We start from the raw sequence: 20,373 nt of genomic DNA, 5'->3' as shown, positions 1-20,373 counted from the left end.
CTGAATACATCCTTATTCAGCTCTCCTATTCCCGCCCAGCTTTGCTATTCCTGCCTATAGGTGCGACAGAAGCTCAAAAGCCACACCGAATGGGAGGCAGCCTGAGGACCAAACGGCTGGAGCCCAAAGTGACCACTATTGGTCATGGTGGCAGAGGGGAAGCAGCAACCCCAGAGTGACAGGCCCTTTTGAGAGAACTCCAGGGACACTGCCCTCCTGGCTTTTCCCAGCACACGTGGCTCAGTTTCCCTCACTGGTTACACAAGCCCTGAGAGTGACTCACCCTACACCCCTGGCAGCCCCTGGACTGCTCTGCCCAAGGGGATGTTCCAAAGCGACTTCCTGTCCAACTTCTCTTTCTGGGAGAGAGCAGGAGGCAGCTCACCATGGCCTGTGCACCTGGCCCAGCCCTGTCACCTGGGATCCCCATGGTCCCCTCCCCAGCAGCCAGCAGAAGCAGAGAGGGCGCTCATGGCAGCCGTACCTCGACGGCTGCTATGTGGTCAGCTCTGGAGACACTGGTGTTCCGGTACCAGCATACGTGCACTGTGGTGTTGGCCCGGTGCTGGCCCTGCCCCTCCAGGGAGCTGTGGGTACTGCGCGCGTCCTCTTCTGACTCCTGCTCCAGAGAGACCTCGTCGGAGGATCCTGGAGGAGAAGTCAGCACTCTGCTCAGGGGAGACAGGACCCCCCCAGGCGAGTGAGGCCAGGGGCACCTCGGTCTGGGCATGTGCTCTGCAGAGAGGCTGGGACCCTGGGGATGGGGGAGACCTTCGGGCCCTGTCACCAGCAGGCAGAGCAAAACCATACGGGGCTTCGGCCAGAGGAGCTCATGACCCTCCCACCAGGGCGCAGCCTAGGACATTCCTCATGAAGGGAGAGCATGTGGGCTTAGTGGACAGACTGTCACCAAGGAAACCAATTTACAGAAACGCTTCCTTAAGTACAGGGGGGGTCTCAGCCAGAACTCACTGTGTGGTGGAGTGCACACCATGCTGCCTGGCAGCGCCAGGGACGCGTCAGCACCACTCTTGGCTGCTTCAATCGCAGTGTTCAGGTCGTGCATCCACTTCTCCTTTTCCAGCCGTGTGCTGCAGGGGAGGGCCGAGGCTCAGAGCCGGCTCAGCAGGGCCCCACCTCTCAGAGGGGGACAGAAGGCCAGGGTGCCTGGTCCACCCCCCTTGTACCCTGTCCTATGGGCCCAGAGGACTGTGGTGAGTGCTGCTTGGGGTCCCGCCTGCACCCTGGGAGCTGTCGGGGCAGGAGAGGAGGGAGGGCAGCACCTCGGTGCCGGAACAGGCTCCATAGGGCAGTCTGTTCCTGAAACCAGGTTTGTTCAGACTCTGGTGCTGAAATAGAAGATGGCTCATGGTTCAAGATTAAGCTGCCGAGGTTTCCTGGTGGGAGTTAAGTGCCCTGTGTCCTAACGCCGGCCAGGACGCTGCAGAGTGGAAGCTGAGAGCTAGACGTCTGTCTGGGAGAAGAAATGCTTCTCCTTTGGAAGCCCCTAGGGGAGGGACAGGGCACAGCATGGTGCTGATGCCTGCGGTGGGCTGCCCCTGTTGCCTTTGTGCTCAGGTCTCCTTCAGGTTGATCTGAGGCAGGGAGTTGGGGAAGCGGCCATTTGCTCCTGGCTGTGGCCTGGGTGGCCTCGTGTTGCACAGCCCTGGGGGCAGAATGCAGGTGAGGTTGGGTCCTGGTGTGGCTGCCTCACCAGGATCTTCCCACTAGCCTGCTGGCTCTTCCCCTTGACTTGAGGATGCCAACACTCATGTCCCTGGAGACCAACCATCCTTGAAGGCCCAGGCTTGTTGAGCACTGTGAAGGGAGCAGCTCAGCAGCACCATGGCCAGTCTGTGGGGACATTCATAAAGGTCACAAACTTTCCCCAAGGGAGAAGCTGCTCCTTTGGTCACATAACTTTGAAGTAATCTTCAAGGAGGCACACATCCCCTGACTGTGACATTCCCACAATCAAGAGGGGACCCTGGGTCATGACAGGGCCCCTAGGGCCCACTGGGATGCAGGCGTGGAAGGCCCTTACCTGGCTGCTACCACCATTGTTTTCTGAGCTGCATAAATGGTGAAACAGTGTGGAACAGACCATTCACTCTCGCTTTCTTCTACCTGTGGGTGGGAGAAGAGGCAGAAGCCTGGACCAGGAGCAGCGCTGGCTGAACCCAAGCTTGAAGCACAACACAGGTGATGTGGAAGCTCTTTGCTGTCCAAGTCTATGTTGACTCTATGAGGGGCTACAGGAGGCACAAGGGGTCCCCACGCCATGGCACCTGCCACCCAGGTGGGTGAGCTGTGGGCCACAGGCACCCAACTACTCACCGGTGGATCCAGCACTATTAGCTGAAAATCAAGCACAGGAAAAAATGTTGAGCATTTTCATTATTAAAAAGAGAGTTGGAAAATTCATTTTATAAACCTGGTACCAAAACCTAACAAATTTAGATTCAAAGAAAAACCTACTAATCTCAGTTATAAGTGATTAAATGAAAGACCTCCAAAATAAAATGTTACTCAATCAAACCTAAAAGTATAGACAGGAAATTGTCCATGACCAAGTAAGATTGTTCTAGGAATGTAAGGATGGTTTGACGATAGGAAGCTGATTAACAGATTTCACCCTTTGCAAAGTCCAAGGGGAAAAAGTGATCATTTCTCTGCATGCTAAAAACACCTTTCTAAAATCCAACACGTTATTTCTGGTAAAATCTCTTAGTTAGAAGAAAAGAATCTGCATTAACATAAAGTTAAGAAAGATACCATAAAGAAGAACATAGAAAGAAAGAAAGAATGTAAAGAAACATAAAAGTTATCTTTCTCAAGTCAAGAGCTGTCGTCCTTCCCTCTACAGTCAGGAATGAGGGCTGGCTGGCTGTTCCCCAGGACCAGCCAGTTACGGATGACCCCACAGAATGGACAGCTTCCCTGTGCAGGGCCTACAGCATGCTGACCACTGAGCCTCACACTGGACATAAAAGACCTGGAATTAACATGACCAATGGCCAGCAGGAGAAGGTTGTCAAGATGTTGGTCTTTCCGTAAGTGAATATGTAAATTGAATGCAATTTCAATAGAAATCTCAATGGTGTTTTTTGAAGGAATTTGTCCAAATGATTCCAACATTTATTTGGAAGAATTACATACTTGAAAATAGCAACGAACTTTTTAAAAAGGAAAATGACTAAAGACTGGCCCTTAGTCACCCACACAGTGACTGTCCCATACAGTACCCTCATTAGAAGGGTGTGGACTGATGCTGGGACGGAAGCGGCACAGAGTGCCCAGAAAGAATCTCAAGTGTAAAGATGAGAACTTCTTATATGATAAAGGCAACCTCTGAGATCAGTGAGAAAAGGAAGGACTCAAGAAATAAGGGGCAAACTGACCACATGTGGAGAAAACTTTACATCCTAATCAAGTAACATCCAATAAAACAAGTTTTAGGCAGATTGATTATTAAATGACAGAAATGAAACCATAAATGTACTGGAAGAAAAGATGCCAATATAACCTTGGTGTGGGGAAGGACTTTCTGAGCCCACTCCAAGGACGGAAACCCTGAGGGAAACAGGAACAGGTCTGACTGTATAAAATGTCTAAATTCACTCCACGTATTTGTTGGAGCCTTCAGACGCTGTTCTAGGAAGCAGACAAACAATCCCTGTCCAGATGGAGTTTAATTCTACACCATAAAACCAAACTGCAGCAGAGTAAAAATGAATTACTGTCTGGGGAGAGCAGCTGTGACCTGTGAGGGTTGCCTAGCGTCTTTATAAACGTTTCACAAATGTGCATGAAAAGCTCACAGACCAGTGAGTGGTGGTCACCAGATGAGGGCCTCCCTGGAGAGGGAGCAAGGAATGCTGGGAGATGCATTTGGTCACCGTCACTGACCTCCCCAGGGAGCTCTGCTCACCAGGCGGAGAGGTGAGGGCCGAGCACCCAGTGCTCCCCAGGGCCGCGGGCAAGACGCAGGTTCAGACGCACTTAGTGGGAAGGTCAACAAGTGGTACACCTGCTGGGATAGCGATGCGGCAGTAATAGAGCCACCAGAGCAAGCGTGCCTATGTGCAGACAGTGCAGTTCAAAGTTCACCTCAAGGACGTAATGCAGGGCATGGAGACAGGCAGAGACCTGGCGGTGTTATTTCTATTTCTGAACACAAGGTGTAGCTGAAGGTTCTGGTCCAGGGAGCTAGGTAAGTTGACTGGGGCTCGGCTCCCCAGGCCCCTGCTCATTTCTGCCGTGTGAGGTGGTGGAAGCACCGAGGATGTGAGAAGACAGTTGTGACAAATCGCCAGGTTACAAAGCAGCTTGTGGAAGGGACCCCACTGTACCGCAAATGCCAACAGCGCTGCTTACTGGGTGGTAAAACAGTAAAACCTGAGGGATTCTCATTCTGCATTTTCAGTTACTTTTTTCTATGATGAAAGCGTAATATTAAAAGTATACTTTAACACAAGCTGGGGTCTGCTTTCATGATGGCAGAAGAGCTCTCTGAAACCAACCCCCTCTTGCTGAGAGCTGGAAAAGTGGAACCAAATGTTAGAGACACGTGCTGAAGGCTCTGGCGCCCACTGGAAGCAGGGGCAGTGCCGAGGAGTCTGAGGGCAAGACCACTTTGAAGGAGAAAGGGCTGGAGGGGCACTCTAACGCCGCAGTAATGGGGATGGACGGGCCAAGTGCGACAGGGCAGAGCGGGATCGGGCCCACCTGCCGAGCTGGACGGGAGGCCTGGTGGGCCGCCGGGAGAGATGCTCGCTGCAGTAAGATGTTCTGGACCAACGGCACGTCTCTATGGTAAAACCCTGAACTTGGCCTCCTGTCTTTACCATTCCCCAAGGTGGGTTCCAGGCTGGGTACAGATCATCTACACTTGAGGACAAATGGAGAGTGCATCACTGTCTCTGAGAGAGTCTCTCGCTGGCCTTCCAACAGTGTCTTCACGAGGCCACAAAAAGGACCGACCGCAAAGGATAAAGCTGACAAAGTGGATCATGTTAAAATGAAGAATTTCTGCCCATTAGAGACAACATTAAAGTGTCACGTTGCACCTGTGACAGTGGGGGCAAGGAGACACTCTGACAGGCGTGTGGTGTGGACAGAGCACTGGCAGTGCAGCAGGACTGCTAGCAAGCCAGGCCCACAACAGCAGAGCAGAGACAGAGCTTGTTGCTCTTCATGTGGTGGACGTGAGAGGGCAGAGTAGAGGCCCCATGAGGCTCCGGTGGAGGGACCTCGCGCACGCCTGGGAGGGAAGCAGCCGGCCAGGCTCAGTGGGGCCACCCTGAGCCCAGCCTTGAACCACAGCCCGCCGTCTCATTAACGGCGGTGGTGTTTGTCCTACCATTTCAGAGCTGGGTGTGTGTGCAGGGGTGTGTGTGTGTGTGTGAAATAATTACGATGCCACGAAGAACCAAACTTGTCAGTATAAGAAAAAAGAGATACAAGTAAAAATCAAAGACGACTCCACAATATTAAGAAGTGGCAGTTCAGGTCTCTTTCAAACGCTGTGTCAGCCCCCCCTCCTCCAGCAGCAGAGTGGCCCAGCACCCCGTGGAGTCTTGGGTTGTGTTTCCCACCAAAGGACAGTGCTCCCTGGGGGAGCGGCAGGCAGGTTCCAGAAGGACGTTGGACAGGTGAGCGGGGCCTTTGTCCTGCGGGGGCAGGGTCTGCAGGGCCCTGGAAGGGCTCCCGTGGCTGCAGGTAGGGCCCAAGGACAGAAACCACAACAGGTTGAAGCAGCACAGATAGCCCAGCAGGGGCTTGTATGGTTGCCCGTGAACCACTGTCGGGCCCTGCCTCAGCTCGGCACTCACCAGCATGCCGCGGAGCGGAAGGAGGCCCCGGATCCGGAAGTGGCTGGTCCCCGAGACACCTTTGCTTGTGTACAGCAACATATCTGAGAACTGACAGATGGGAAGCTTATTAGACAGACAAATTTTAAAAGCAAGTAACAAGGTTTCAACATCTTATTAGACCAACTTCAAGGGCCCTTATGTGGTTATCAGATCTGTTTGGCTTGCTGGAGTTTTTTGGCAAAAAAGAGATTTTTATTTCATTCATACAATCATTTTTGCCCAGAGGTAACTAGTAACCACATGAACCAGCAGACCTCTTGGGCCAGTGCCCAGTGCCCACCAGCTGGAGTTACCCCTCATCCAGGATGGCTCCGGTTTCAATCTCCTAACTGGCCGCGAGGAAGGGAGCTGATACAAGGGAACCTGGCAGCAGGGACTTGCTGAGAGGGCCTCGGCTCCCAGGGTCAAAGCCAGTCCTCCTGGGCATGCGAGTAAGACCCTGTGAACTGGCCACTCAGCACAAGAAGAACGTTCCTGCAGCCAAAGGTGCGTGGACTTTTCATCTTCCGGATTTTTCTCAGCCTGCAGACAGATGCCCAGAGCCCAGAACAAGGCAGGTGCCGGCCCAGGAATGTTCTCTGCGACCCTCACCTGGCTCCTTCTGACTTTGAGGCCACCCACCTGAAGCAGAGCATGGTGGGCACAGCCCCCCGCAGAACCGCCGCCCAGTCCACCTACCAGGAAGAACATCCTCTGCTGCAGGCCCTTCCTGGTGAGCTTGTGGAGGCAGCCCTCACGGATGAACTCCTGAAAGAGAGACGCGCTCCTTGGTGCTGGCCCAGGGCCGCCTCGGCAGATGGCACACTGGCGGGCCGAGAGCCGGGCGGGCTCACGGCACCATTTCTGCTTCTCTGAGTTCCTCTGGATGACCCCCTCGCAGGCCCCATCTGACCCTTAACAGTGCCCTCCTGTCCAGATGCCCAAGGACCCTTCATGCCTTTCCAACCTTCCGCCTCCTGCCTGCTCCCCTCGGACACTCAAGTCCTGTCTGGGTGCCAGTTAACGCAGTCCCCAAACCATCCGCTGGGCACCTGCAGCCTCGTCTCGCAACAGGCCCGGCTAAACTGAGGGCCACCATGTAAAGCAAAGGGTATTGTTCCTGTTGAGGGGAGGCTTCTGGAAGGTACAGCCAAGGAGATGACATCTGAGTTCAGCTTTGAAAACACTGGGTGGGAGCAGCTTGAGAACGGGAGGGAGGAGGTAGGAACACCCGGTTCCCACCAAAGGGGAACAGGTGATTGTGTTAGCTGCCGCCTGGCATTGGCGTTTGAACAAGGGTTCCACACCACAAAGGCTTGACCACCCAAGGGCGTGAGAGGTTCCAGCTGGGCTGAGGCTGCAGGAGGAGCCTCCATGCTGTGGGCTGGGCTGTCCTTCATGGAGAGAGGAGGGGAGACCCCAGAGGTAGAGGGGAAGGTTCTGCCTCTCCCTCCAGCGCCTGCTGCTCTACCAGGACTCCGGGGACATCCTCATGCTTCCCCGTCGGTGCCCGAGCATCACCTGTCCAGACCCTGAGCTCTGCCTCTGAGGACACGGACAGCAGACAGGTCCCTAACCGCCTGCACTGATGGTGGGCAGTGAGTGTCCTGGGCATCCCAAAGGATTCCGGTTTGGACTATTTCTGGAGACACTTCTACCATCTTTGTTCCCTTCAGACAAGTAGGAGCCTGGCTTCGTGCCCTGAGAACATGCCAGAGGATGCCAGCCTGAGACGCTCTCAAGTGAGCTGAGTGAAGGCATAAAAACACCTTTATACGGTAACCCTCACGGACGTGGCAGGATGGGAACAGCCCAACCAAAATGTCAGCTCCGCAAAGGCAGGAAGGCACGCCCTCACGCCGCACAAACCCTCTTGCACAACTGGACTGGGCTGGTTGCTGAGCTCGCGGCAAACCCGCCTCCCAGCCCTGCTCTGGGGCCCGGGGAGCTGGCTGCTCCCACTGGCGATGGGGCCTCGAGGCTAGAACAGCACTTCACAGCCGTCCCTTCCTGCGAGCGTGAATCCAGTTCATGGTTTTCCTGCCCTCGCAGAGCCAGCTTCACCACCCCACAGAGACCCCAGGACCAGGGAGCAGCGTTCCCTCCTCCAGCAGCTCAGGCCCGCAGTGCCTTCCTGCTGAGCTGGGCCCCTCTGCTGAGCTGGGAGCATTGGCGGGGCCCTGGCCAGGCCTGTGTTCCCAGCCCTCGGTGGGGCCTGCTTCTCGCAGTTCTGCCTCCTTGATACTTTACACTTCTTCTCCCCCTTTGCTGCCTTATTATCAACTTTATTATCAACTTTCTACCCAGTGAACAATCCTTGCTCTTAAGTTCCCCTGCTCAAATAACTGGTGTGGCTTCTGTCTCTGACTGATGCACTTATTTAACTTAGGGAGACCAGGAGCCCTGGTTTATCAAGACAGGACTTCAGAGACTTTGACTAGTAACCATAATTATGGCAGCAAGCATTTACACAGCAAGGCCCTGGGTCGAGCAGCTGACGTCCGTCCCCTTGTGAAGCCCCGATCCCCCATGTCACAGGTGGAGCAGCCTGCCCAGGCCCCGTGGCCGGCCGTGGAGACCTGAACTCAAGCCTGGGCTCCCGAGCCCACCCCGAACCCCTGCTCTAGGAGGCTCCTCTCGTTTATTTGTCCCTTTAGTGACAGTTCCCTGGGCCACTGCGCGGGGCACTAAGAGAAACATGTGTGTAACAAGAGCCCCAGCCCCTCCCAGAGTCCCAGCCCGCAGCACCACCAGAGCCAGGGGGCGAGGAGCGGGTGAGAGGGAGCCGTCCTGGCACCCGCTTGAAGCCCTGGCCCCAGGAGCAGGCCTCCCTGTGTGTTTGAGTCTAGCGCCTCTCTCTCAGCTCATGGTCCACGTTCTGCATACCTTCTTCTCACGAGGTTAACACAGAAACGTGACTTGGACACCCACACACTAATATGTGTAAGCTTGTGTTGACACAGGAAACAGCCCCATGCAACCCTTAAAGCAGGTTTTGTATGTTGACAGTACTGAGTTCAAAGCAAAGGGCATTAGTGACAGAAAGTAAGCAGCCCAGTAGACATACAGACCCACGGAACAGAAATGAGGGTTCAAAAATAAACCCAGACATCGAAGGCCCATTGTTTTTGATCAGGGTGCAAAGACAATTCAACAAATGGTGCTGGGCCAATGGGACATCTACATGGAAAAGGATGAAGTTGGACCCCCACCTCACACCATCCACAAAACAACTCAAAATGGATCAAATCTAAATGTGAGGGTTAAAACATAAAACTTTTACAAGAAAACGTAGGGTTAAACCTTCATACCTTGGATTAGGGAATGGTTTCTTAGCTTTGACACCTAAAGCACAAGCAACCAAAGAAAAAATAGGTAAATTGGACTTCACCGAAATTAAAAACTTTTGGATTGTAAATGATACCCACAAGAAAGTGAAAAGATAACCCACAAAATGGGAAAACATATTTGCAAGTCCTATTCTGGTAAGTCTGGTATCCAGAGTAGATAAAGAATCTCATGACAATAGTGGAAGGACAAACAACCCAGTTAAAAGGTGGGAAAGGACCTGAATAGGCATTTCTCTAAAGAAGGCACAAATGGCCAATAAACACATGAAAAGATGCTTGTCGTTAGCCATCAGGGAAATGCAAATCACAATGAGACCCCACTACCTACACAAGGATGGCTAGAATCAGCTGAGATATGGAGAAACTGGAACTCTCATACACTCCTGGCAGGAATGGAAAATGGTGCAGTCACTGGAAAATGGCAGCTCCTCAAAATGTTAAACATAGAGTTACCACATGACCCAGCAAGCCCACTCTTAGGGATGTACTCAGGAGAACTGAAAACATACGTCCACACACGGACTTGCACACGAATGTTCACAGCAGCATTATTCACAATTGCCAACAAGTAGAAACAACTCAAGTGTCCATCAGCAGATGGATGGATATACAAGAAACGGTATATCCAGAGAATGGAATACTGTTCTGCCACGAAAAGGAAGGAAGCGCCCACTCATGCCACAATGGGCACGAACCTTGAAAACATGACGCTGAGTGAAAGAAGTGAGACACAAAAGCCACATCCTGTAAGACGCCATTCATATGAAATGTCCAGAATAGGCAAATCCAAAGAGACAGAAAGTAGAGTAGTAGCTGCTAGGGACTGGGCAGGGGGACAGGGAGTGACTGCTGACAGATATGGGGGATGAAAGTGTTCTGAAATGGGATAGTGGTGATGGTTGCACAACCTTGTGGATATACTAACAACCACTGAATTGCACACTGTGAAAGTGCGAATTCTGTGGTAGGAGAATTATATCTCAAAAACAATGAAGTACCCAGCTCAAAAAACTTTCTCAAACCAAGTGACTCACCCTGCCGGGAGTGATGAGGTTCTCAATGCCGACCAGGTCCCTCTGGAGCTCTGTCAGCTTCTGGAGATTCTCCAGCCGGACGAGGCTGTGCTGGAGTGTGGATGTCACTTCTGTGATGGCCTTGAGGGCGTCTGCATGGAGAGAACCCTCAGGATAGGTGCTCAGGCAGCTGGGCCAGGCGCGGCGCAGAAAAAACCCTTCACCCACCACTTTGTGACAGGAACTGGCATTTTACTTTATTTTTTTTTGCAGAGGAAAATTTGCCCTGAGCTAATATTCATTGCCAATCTTCCTCTTTTTGCTTGAGGAAGATTCGCCCTGCAGTAACATCTGTGCCAACCTTCCTCTATTTTGTATGTGGGACGGCTGCCACAGCCTGGCTTCATGAGCGGTGTGTAGGTCCACGCCTGGTATGCAAACCCACAAACCCCAGCTGCTGAAGCAGTGTGCATGAACTTAACCACTACGCCACCAGGCTGGCCCCACACCCTGCTATCTTTTTATCAGGACTCCCACTGACAGCCTGGCCACAGCACCTCACGGTCCCAACAACTACAGCAGGAGACGCTGCCCTCACGCAGCTCCGCCCTCCTTTTCAGCTCTCGCCCTGGCAAGTCTCATTTCTCCAGTGGAGCTGACACCGGCCTCACAGCTTTGAGAGGATAAAGTCAGATAAGGGCACACGGAAAGATGAGTTCTTCCTTCATAAACGACACGTTGTCAGAGCCTCAGTGATGCTGCCTCAGGTGCTGACACTGGAGTCGGCTCTGTGCAGACTCCTGAGCTCCCACCCGGGCCGGGCCTCACCACCCCTCAGGGTCCAGCTGAAGTCTGAGCCCCTCCTCCTGGACACGCAGTTGGGTAGAGACTCGCTTTGCTCTGCTTGCTCACTGCAGGCTGCCTGGCCCCACGTGTGCCCCTGGACAGCACTCAGTGCTACCCTGCCCTTGGATGATGTGTGCACGGAGTGCAGGGCTGGAAGGTCACCGCATGGGCTCCGCATTGCACTGGGGTTGGCACTGGAAGCTGCTGTAAGCTGGGGACGCACTTTAGACCTATGCCAGACTGATGTCCATAGTACCACCTGTGCCTGGGACTCCATGGGACCAGCATGATGTTGACAGACTGTCAACACACACTTAGCACCTGGCCAGTGCCAGGCACTGCCCCGGGAAACCCTTATTGACTGAATGATAAAATACAAATGCAAGGCCACCCTCTCTAGGCCCCAACCTAAAGGTACTCCCTTTTGTCCAACAAGTTCAAGCTCAAGCTCTTGGGAAGACCAAGAGGGCTGGTAACATCTGCACCCCAAGGGGCCTTTTTCTGAGGCGGGGGAGTGGGTGGGGGCGGGGCACCAACTGCTGTCATCAGCTGAGGGTGCACTTCATCCCCTGGGCTCTCCTAACCATTGGCAGACGGCTGGGGTCTGATGCAAACCAGTCTCGGCTGTCACATCGCATTGTGCTGACAGTTTACGAAGCACCTTCAGAAATGTAGCCTCAGTCAGTTTTTGCATCAGCCTGTGAGACAGGTTTTCCTGATGAGGAGCCTGACAGCAGCGGGTGTGCCCGACCCTCTCCACTCGGCATGGCCTCCCCTGATGGCTTGGAGCCCAGGTCACTGCCGCCTGCACTGCCCCACCCCGCAGGGACTTCAGGAGAAGGCTGACAATGGGGAGCATTTTAAGTGTGCTACACTGATTTCATATTTCCCTTAAAATGCTTGGAAACACTTCCGACAATTTTGTCCTCTCCTTTTTAGCACACACGAAATACTTGCTTTTAGAATGAAGAGGAAGAGAGTTGTCAGCATAGTGTGATCCATTTTGTTTCTTGTACATCAGAAAGCATCTTATTTGCACCCATTTATGACTATGGGAGACCGGCTAGAAGGAAATGCTGAATAGTCTTCCATCTTATGCTTTTAATGACAATGGTAAATTTACTTATGAAAACCTGATAGACAGTAATTTCCTGCACTAAATTTACAGTACAACTAGAAGTCATATTTGTAGGTTATAAAGGTCAGGGTTTATTTTTTCGCCCCTTTAACACAAAAAATGACAAAGTCCATCTATGTGAGAAACTTCAAACAGGCCACCGTGGCCCAAATATTTGAGTTTTAGATCCAAGGCTTCCAGGACAGAAATGCCCACAGGCAGCAGGTCACTCTGAGAGTGGCACTCCACCCCCCAGTACTCCAACCCCTCCAGGGGGCTATGGGGGGACCCCTTGCAGCAGAAGGCCACCCTGATCAGTGTGCACTCCCTGTGACCACTCCAGGGTAATTGGAGTCCTTCTCTCTGCTGTTGAGATTTGGAGCAGAGAAGGGCCTCACCCTGGGGAGGTGGAGTTGAAGGACAGGTTCGGGTCCTGCCCTCCTCCATCGGCAGGAGGGGCAGGGGAGGGCAGCGGCCAGCGCACCCCACGCCTCCCAGTTAAGGAAGCCAAAGTTGCCCCTGCCTCCTACCCACGCGGGCTTCTAGCCGTTGGATGCAGGCTTCGTAGTAGGCACATGGCCACGCCAGCTTCCAGCACCGAGCCACACTAGCTCCTAGCAGAAAGCCACACCAGCTTCCAGACTTGGCCGTACGGCTCCTAACCACACAGCCGCGGCAGCCTGAGAGACAGGACTCGGCGCCCGCACTCACCGCGGCAGTCGGCGTGGTCACGGTGCCCGGGCACGTAGTGCCCACAGAGCCGGCTCAGCAGCAGGCGGTAGTGCACCAGTCGCTGGATGGGCTTCAGTAGGAACGTGTTGAGAGGCAAGTAGCAGACCTTCTGGAGCTCAAACTCTTTGTACACCATCTCTAGCTTCTTAGAGCGTTTCGTGGCCTTTTCCAGTTCTGTCAGGACCTCATCATGCCTTTGGAAGTAGCTGGTAAACTCCTGTTGAGGTACAAAAGGGGGGCCTTTAGGTTAGCAGATGTGGGAGGGGGGTCCAGTTGGTGAGCGGCCTGTCTGGACGGCATGCCCAGTGTGGACGTCACACCTGGCTGGAAATGCCAGCGGGCAGAACAGAGAACGGCCCAGCGTACGAGAGCTGGGGCTTTCCAGCTTCCACAGAGTTGGCTCTGCCCCGTCTGAGACTCCACCTCGACCAAACCTCGCTCCAGATGGGAGGGCAGGGGCTTGTCCCCAGCCGCCAGCACTACGCCCACCGCTGATGGACCCCCCGGCTCATGCGGTGAGTGCTCACGGGGCTCTGTCCCCACTTTACAGATGAAGGACTGAGGCTGAGAGGGCTGCCGCTCGCTGCATGTGACACAGCGAGTGAGCGCTGCGGAGGCTGCCCCGGGTCTCACCCACACTCCAGAGTGGAGCAGAGCGGCCGCCCGACCCAGTTATCGAAGAGGGAGCACAGTCCCTCCGGACGGTTTACCCAAATCAAAGGGACGTGTGTGTGGATTCCGAGTGTCACACAGCTGGATTAAACTCTGCTAACCTTACCTTTTGGAGGGTTTTAATATATATATATATTTTCTTTTTGAGGAAGACTGGCCCTGAGCTAACATCCATGCCTATCTCCCTCTACTTTATGTGTGGGACGCCTACCACAGCGTGGCTTTTTTGCTGAGCAGTGCCATGTCCGTACCTGGGGTCTGAACCGGTGAACCCTGGGCCACCAAAGCGGAACATGTAAACTTAACCGCTGTGCCACCGGGCTGGCCCCCTGGAGGGTTTTAATATTAAATCGGTTTGTTTTAATGAACATTACAGATGACCTGTGTGGTATGTATGGTAAGCTCAATCAAACAGATTTGTATATATTTTGATTTTAAATTCGTGCAAGTGCTTTTGGGATAGGCAGAACTTACTAATTAACCACCTGGCTCAGAAAACCCGGTAAGTGTCAGGGTAAGGAAGGGGCCTCTGAGCAGGATGGAGCTCTTCAAGTGGGGCTATCTGAAGTCAGAACTGAGCGATCCTGTGGGCCCCTCGGGCTTCTAGGAATGAAATGGGGCCTAGAAGAGTGTCTAGAGTCTGGCTGGATAGAGGAGAAGGCGGGACAGGCCTGGGATGGAGGCGGCAGCCAGCCCAGCGAGTGGACTTGTTGGCGAGGGCTTGAGAGACGGGAGTGATGCAAGCGGTGGGGGTGCTCCAGAGTCTCCGGGAAGGATGCTGCAAGGACGCCCCGAGGGAACCCCCCGGGGGGAAGGCCTGTCCCAGGTCTGTTTAGCAAGAGTAAGATCTCTGAACAGCAAAAGCACAACTGGCCCTGTTGACTCCAACCCTGTGACAACTGGTCCTAACAAAGGGACATCTCGCTTCCCCACGTGGCTGACCTGGGCTACCCAGAGTCACTCCATTTGCACTTTCCTTGGCACAGTCCCTTCACAGAGCTCAAGCCCATCCAAGGAAAACACCTGAACTATGAGCCTAGCAGGTGAGTGGAAACAAACCCCAACATCAACCTAGACAGGCTCCGCACAGCCGTCTCCAGGCTGCAGCACCCAGCAAGAGCAGCATCTGCACGTGGGTCAGCTGGAGGCTCATGTCCCATTGTGAATCACAGAGAGACGTCAGGAGCGCCAACTCAGCACACTCTGACGCTGCTCTGAGGGTCACACTTTGCTGGTGGGAACTATGCTCTGAGGGGAACGCTAGCTGAGGGGAACCCTGCCTTGAGAGGAACACTGTCCTTGGGGCTCCTTACTCTGAGGGGAAAGCTGTCCTCAGGGAATGTTGCTCTGAGGGAAATCACTGTCCTGACAGAAATCCTCTCCTAAAGGGAATGATTATCTGAAAGGAATGCTGTTCTCAGGCAAACACTGCTCTGAGAGGATGCTGTCCTGAGAGAACGCTGCTTTGAGGGGGACACTGTCCTGAGGGGAGCAATGGTCTTGGGGGAATGCTGTCTGAGAGGAATGCTGTCCTGAGGAGAACGCCATCCTGTGGGGAATGCTGTCCTGAGGGGAACAATGTTCTGAGGGGAATGCTAGTATGAGGGGAGCTCTGGCCTGAAGGGAGTGCCTTTCTGATGGGAATGATGTCTTGCAGGGGATGCTGCTTTGAGAAGATTGATGCTCTGAGGAGTACGCTGCTCTGAGGAGGACATGTCCTTAGGGAGACAGTTTACTGAGGGAGAGTCTCCTGAGGAAAAGCCTGTCCTGAGGGGTTGTCACTCTGATGGGAACACTGCCCTGAGGAGGATACTGTTCTGAGGGGCCACTGTCGTGAGGAGAGTACGGCTCTGAGGGGAACACTGTCCTGAGTGGAACACTTGTCTTGCAGAAATGCTGTCTGAGGGGAACTCTGCCATGAGAAAACACTGTTGAGAGGAACAATGCCCTGTCCTGAGGGAAATACTGACCTGAGGAGAATGATTACCTAAAGGTAACTCTGAGGTGAATGTTGCTCAGAGGGGATCACTGTCTGGATAGGAACACTGTCTTTGTTTCTTTTCTTTTTTTTAAAGATTGGCACCTGTGCTAACGTATGTTGCCAATCTTTCTTTTTTTTTTCTTCTTCTTCTTCTCCCCAAGGCCTCCTGGTACATAGTTGTATATTCTAGTTGTGAGTGCCTCTGGTTGTGCCGTATGGGACGCCACCTCAACACGGCCTGCTGAGCAGTGCCATGTCCGGCCCAGGATCCGAACCAGCGAAACTCTGGGCCGCTGAAGCGGAGTGTGCAAACTTAACCACTCGGCCACGGGGCCGGCCCACGGAACACTTTCTTGAGGGAAATGCTGTTGTGAGGGAAAGGCTGTCCTGAGGAGTCTTTTGAGGGAAACGCTGTCATGAGTGGAACGCTGTCCCAAGAGTAATGCAGCTCTGAGGGGATGCTGTCCTGAGGGGAAAGGTGTTCTGAATAGAAGGCTGAGAGGTACACTGTTCTGAGGGGAATGCTGTTCTGAAGGGAATACTGACCTGAGGGGAACTCTGTCTAGGAAAAACTGTTCTGAGGGGAATGAGGTCCTGAGGAGAACATTGTCCTGAATGGAATGCTGCTCTGAGGGGAATGCTATCCTCAGGGGAACATCGGCCTGAGGGAAATACTGTCCTGATAGGAATGCAGTCCGGATGGGAATGCTGTTCTGAGAGGAAGCTGTCCTGAGGTGAGTGTTGCTCTGAGGGTAGAGCTATCCTGAAGGGGAAGCCGTCCTTAGGGGAATTCTGTCCTGAGGGAAAAGCTGTGTAGACTGAAGGCTGTCCTGATGGGAATGATGCTCTGAGGGGAAAGCTGGTCTGATAAGAATGCTGCTCTGAGGACAATGCTGTCTGAGGGAAATGCAGCTCTGAGGAGAACTCTGTCCTGAGGGGAACACTGCTGACAGGAATGCTGCTCTGAAGGGAATGCTGTTATGAGGGGAATGCTGCTCAGAAGAGAATGATGCTCTGAGGGGAATGCTGTCCTGAAGTGAATGCTATCCCTGAGCTGAATGCTGTCCTGATGGGGAAAGCCGTCCTGAGGGGAAAGTAGCTGTTAGGAGAATGCTGTCCTGAGGGGAATGCAGCTCTGAGGAGAACACTGTCCTGAGGGGAATGCTGTCCTGAAGGGAATGGTGTCCTGAGAGGAATGCTGTCCTGAGGGGAACACTGTCCTGAGGGGAATGCAGCTCTGAGGGGAACACTGTCCTGAGGGGAATGCTGTCCTGAAGGGAATGGTGTCCTGAGAGGAATGCTGTCCTGAGGGGAACACTGTCCTGAGGGGAATGCTGTCCTGAAGGGAACGGTGTCCTGAGAGGAATGCTGTCCTGAGGGGAACACTGTCCTGAGGGGAACGCTGTCCTGAGGGGAACACTGTCCTGAGGGGAACACTGTCCTGAAGGGAACGGTGTCCTGAGAGGAATGCTGTCCTGAGGGGAACACTGTCCTGAGGGGAACACTGTCCTGAGGGGAATGCAGCTCTGAGGGGAACACTGTCCTGAGGGGAATGCTGTCCTGAGGGGAATGCAGCTCTGAGGGGAACACTGTCCTGAGGGGAATGCTGTCCTGAAGGGAATGGTGTCCTGAGAGGAATGCTGTCCTGAGGGGAACACTGTCCTGAGGGGAACGCTGTCCTGAAGGGAATGGTGTCCTGAGAGGAATGCTGTCCTGAGGGGAACACTGTCCTGAAGGGTACGCTGCTGTTGTGCTGATAGTTGCTAGGCCTGGAGTCCACCTAAACCCATGGTACCTTTAACTGTTGCATGTTCCTTAGTAGGACGTCCCCGATTCGTTGATGACCACCTGTGGCATGGGCATTGGAAGATCCTTCCCTGGAGTAGAGATGAACAAATATGGTCAAAAGCCTGTGAAAGCTTGTGAGACACACTTCAATTTGATACTTGTGTGACCAGCTATTCTAGTCACAGACAGACTGGCAATGAGATGCTTTGGGTAGAAGGCTCATACTTGACAGAAACAATTATTACATTCTGGCCATTCTCTAAAAGGTAGTAATCAGGTCCCCCCCTACCCACCCCCCCCGCCCCCCCCCGAAATCATCTACCTTCAGCTTACTTCTTTCATTCTCTCTTCTGGAATAGGATGAATAAAAGTGATTGTTACATGTCTACTCCTTCCCACAAGTTTAAAAAATTTACTTCAATGAAATAATGGTTGCTGTGAATTATTTTCTGAAGCCAGGAAGTTCCTGAGAGCAGTGATGGTGATGAGAGTGGGCTGCCCACTGTAGGGGTCCAGGGTGTGGGGGCCGCTGTGTGGGGGTCCAGGGCAGGGGCTGCCCATGTTGGGGTGCAGGGCCCAGGGGCTGCCTGTGTGTGTAGGGTATTACCAGAGTGCCAGCCTCTGCTCCACCTCGTGCAGGAAACCTCTGTGGAACTCGTAGATGGGGTCAATGTTGGAGAAGAGCAGGGTCATCAGGTCTGCAGGCATGGCATCCTCTTTGACCACCGCACTGCGAAACCACTGTGGGAAGAGCTCAGGGTGACTGAGGGACCTTGCCCCTGAGGGCCTGTGGCTACAGGACACCCAGCACTGACCCCACAGTCACTGCCCATGAGGACAGCTCAAGTCAGTGTTAAGTCCATCCTCTTGGCTGACCACCCAATTTTCACAGTATAAGAAAACAAATCTGGGTGAAAAGCTTCAAATGGATATATTCCCAGTTTTGCAAAAAATTGGACACAATGTTCTCACCTGACTTAGACATGTGTTAAGGCAAATACATTTAGCAGAACATATACATGTATGTCTCTAGATGGCCAAGAGCTATTTCTCAGGAGGGATCCTCTGTCTCAGGTTTAGATTGAAGAAGTATTAAGAAAATCAAAGTAATAAAGGACGTAGGTGTCATACCACGGTGATAACTTCTAAATCCTTCAGGTATGTTCGTTCTGTAGCGAGAATCTCCTTTGCTATGAAATAGGCTTCATCTGCTGCTGTGCACTGCAAGAAGCAGAGAGTGTGAGCACGTGGCTGTCAGTCATGTCACTGACATTCATAACACTTTCTTCTGCTCAAGTTAACATCGTCATGCAGTTTTCATCTGTAATTCCTGAAGGGATTTACTTCTGAGTAAAAATATAAGCCCAGGGGCCAGCTGGGTGGTGCAGTGGTTGGGTGCGCACGTTCTGCTTCGGCAGCCCGAGGTTTGCCAGTTCGGCGGATCCCGGGTGCGGATGTGGCACTGCTTGGCAAGCCATGCTGTGGTGAGCGTCCCACATGGAAAGTGGAGGAAAATGGGCACGGATGTTAGCTCAGGCTAATCTTCCTCAAAAAAAAGAAAGAGCCCAGCTGTATCTCCCTCACGTTTTCGTCATTTTATGTTAGTCTTTTTGAGAAAAGAATTGCTGTTGAAACATATACTGAAGCTTACTATTGGTTTTGTGATGCAATTATTGTTCAGATATCACCGCCAGGGGTATTCCTGGTGAACACACAGATACATGAGTGTGTACATAAGTGATTATAAACAATTAAGCTTAATTTCCAAAAAAGTCACTTAAATTACCAAACAGTGTACTTTCTAACGGTGCCCTATATTAGAGCACAAGGCTGGCTAATGCACTTGGAGTGCAGGGCCAGAGATGGCCCAGCCCTGAGAGCTCTTAAATCTCCATCAGGGCCTCTGCCTGATGAGCAGGTGCAGGCAGACAAGTCAGCAATGACGGGACCAGCAGGAGCAGGAAGAGCCACACTGCGCCCAGCTCTCGGCACTCCAGCAAAGTGCAGGCCTCGTGCTTGGCCTAGGTGGGTGCTGTGTTCTTCCCTGAAGGGCCCCTCCCTACCTCGAGCACCTCTCATAGCGGCCTGTGCCAAGGTCCAGCTCGATGGCCCCTCCTCTGTCCTTTCCCACCTGGCAGACACGGGTCCTGCTCTATCCCTGAGCCATTGCCCTGTCACTCCTCCACCAGGCTGAGGACTTCTTTAGGGCCGACTGTCCCCCTATCCACCATGCAAACATCCAAGGAGCTTGCGCCAGACCCAAAAAGGCACCTGGGACGTGCCCAGGAACAGATGTCCCTGCCCTCGAGCTGAGGGCCTCCCAGGAGGAGATAGGCAAGAAGCAATGCACAAGCTAAAGGGGAAGTGACCTATCACGGCAGAAAAGTGCCCTGGAGTACAAAATATGGCAGGTGGGGGAGAGGTGGACGCAGCCTCTGACTGCCTCCTGGTGGTGGGAGACAGGCCAGAGGCCAAAGATGAGGGGGAAGGTAAGAGGTGCGCGAGCTGGTTACAAGTGGGGAAGGCAGGGGTCCCAGGATGAGTCTGAGAGCAGGCCGGAGGGGGCTGACGCTGGTCAGGAGGCCTCTGCACCACCCAGGCCCCGCAGCAGGGGAGGGGAGCGGCCAGATGGGATGAGGGTGGACCCGGGACACAGTCTGAAGGTCCAGTTCCAGTGTGGGTGGAGGTGCGAAGGATGGAGGAGGCAAGGATGACTGTGGTTTTGGACCCAAGCCAAGGGAAAGAGCTGCTGTCCCCAGAGGTGAAGGCTGCAGGTGGCAGGTTTGGGGAGAAAGGTCGGGGTCAGGTTTGCACCCGGGGTCTGAGATGTGCTATAGACGCTATTGAGAAGCGAGCTGGGCATGGGGGTCTGCAGCTGAGATGGGAGGCTGGGCTGGAGGCTGACCTTTGGGGGCCCCCCATCTTCCTCGTGTGCCCCACCCCCAGGTGAAGTTTAGCAGGGGTTTAACAAAGGCGTGTTCCTCCTGTGTGCTCTGGAGCCCACCAAACTGAGAGGTCA

At 53.3% G+C, this 20,373-nt stretch overlaps 1 protein-coding gene across 3 annotated transcripts in view; it reads right to left on the bottom strand.

Moving 5' to 3' along the window:
- Nucleotides 1-20,373, bottom strand: part of FARP2 (FERM, ARH/RhoGEF and pleckstrin domain protein 2) — a 110,200-nt gene that overhangs the window by 2,182 nt on the left and 87,645 nt on the right. For 2 of the 3 annotated variants that reach the window (XM_023642785.2, XM_023642784.2), the window contains 10 exons: nucleotides 18,486-18,575; nucleotides 17,962-18,095; nucleotides 17,362-17,443; nucleotides 12,893-13,130; nucleotides 10,240-10,370; nucleotides 6,555-6,623; nucleotides 5,835-5,924; nucleotides 2,045-2,127; nucleotides 973-1,091; nucleotides 485-648 (listed from right to left, as the gene is read on the bottom strand). In XM_023642785.2, the coding sequence (XP_023498553.1) occupies nucleotides 485-648; nucleotides 973-1,091; nucleotides 2,045-2,127; nucleotides 5,835-5,924; nucleotides 6,555-6,623; nucleotides 10,240-10,370; nucleotides 12,893-13,130; nucleotides 17,362-17,443; nucleotides 17,962-18,095; nucleotides 18,486-18,575 (1,200 nt within the window). Of the gene's footprint in view, nucleotides 1-484; nucleotides 649-972; nucleotides 1,092-2,044; nucleotides 2,359-5,834; nucleotides 5,925-6,554; nucleotides 6,624-10,239; nucleotides 10,371-12,892; nucleotides 13,131-17,361; nucleotides 17,444-17,961; nucleotides 18,096-18,485; nucleotides 18,576-20,373 lie in introns of all 3 variants that reach the window. The other variant, XM_070270755.1, reaches the window with a different exon arrangement.

The sequence above is a fragment of the Equus caballus genome, chromosome 6 (assembly GCF_041296265.1).
Source record: "Equus caballus isolate H_3958 breed thoroughbred chromosome 6, TB-T2T, whole genome shotgun sequence".
NCBI classification, from domain to species: domain Eukaryota; kingdom Metazoa; phylum Chordata; class Mammalia; order Perissodactyla; family Equidae; genus Equus; species Equus caballus.
This window is presented reverse-complemented; position numbering and strand designations above follow the sequence as displayed.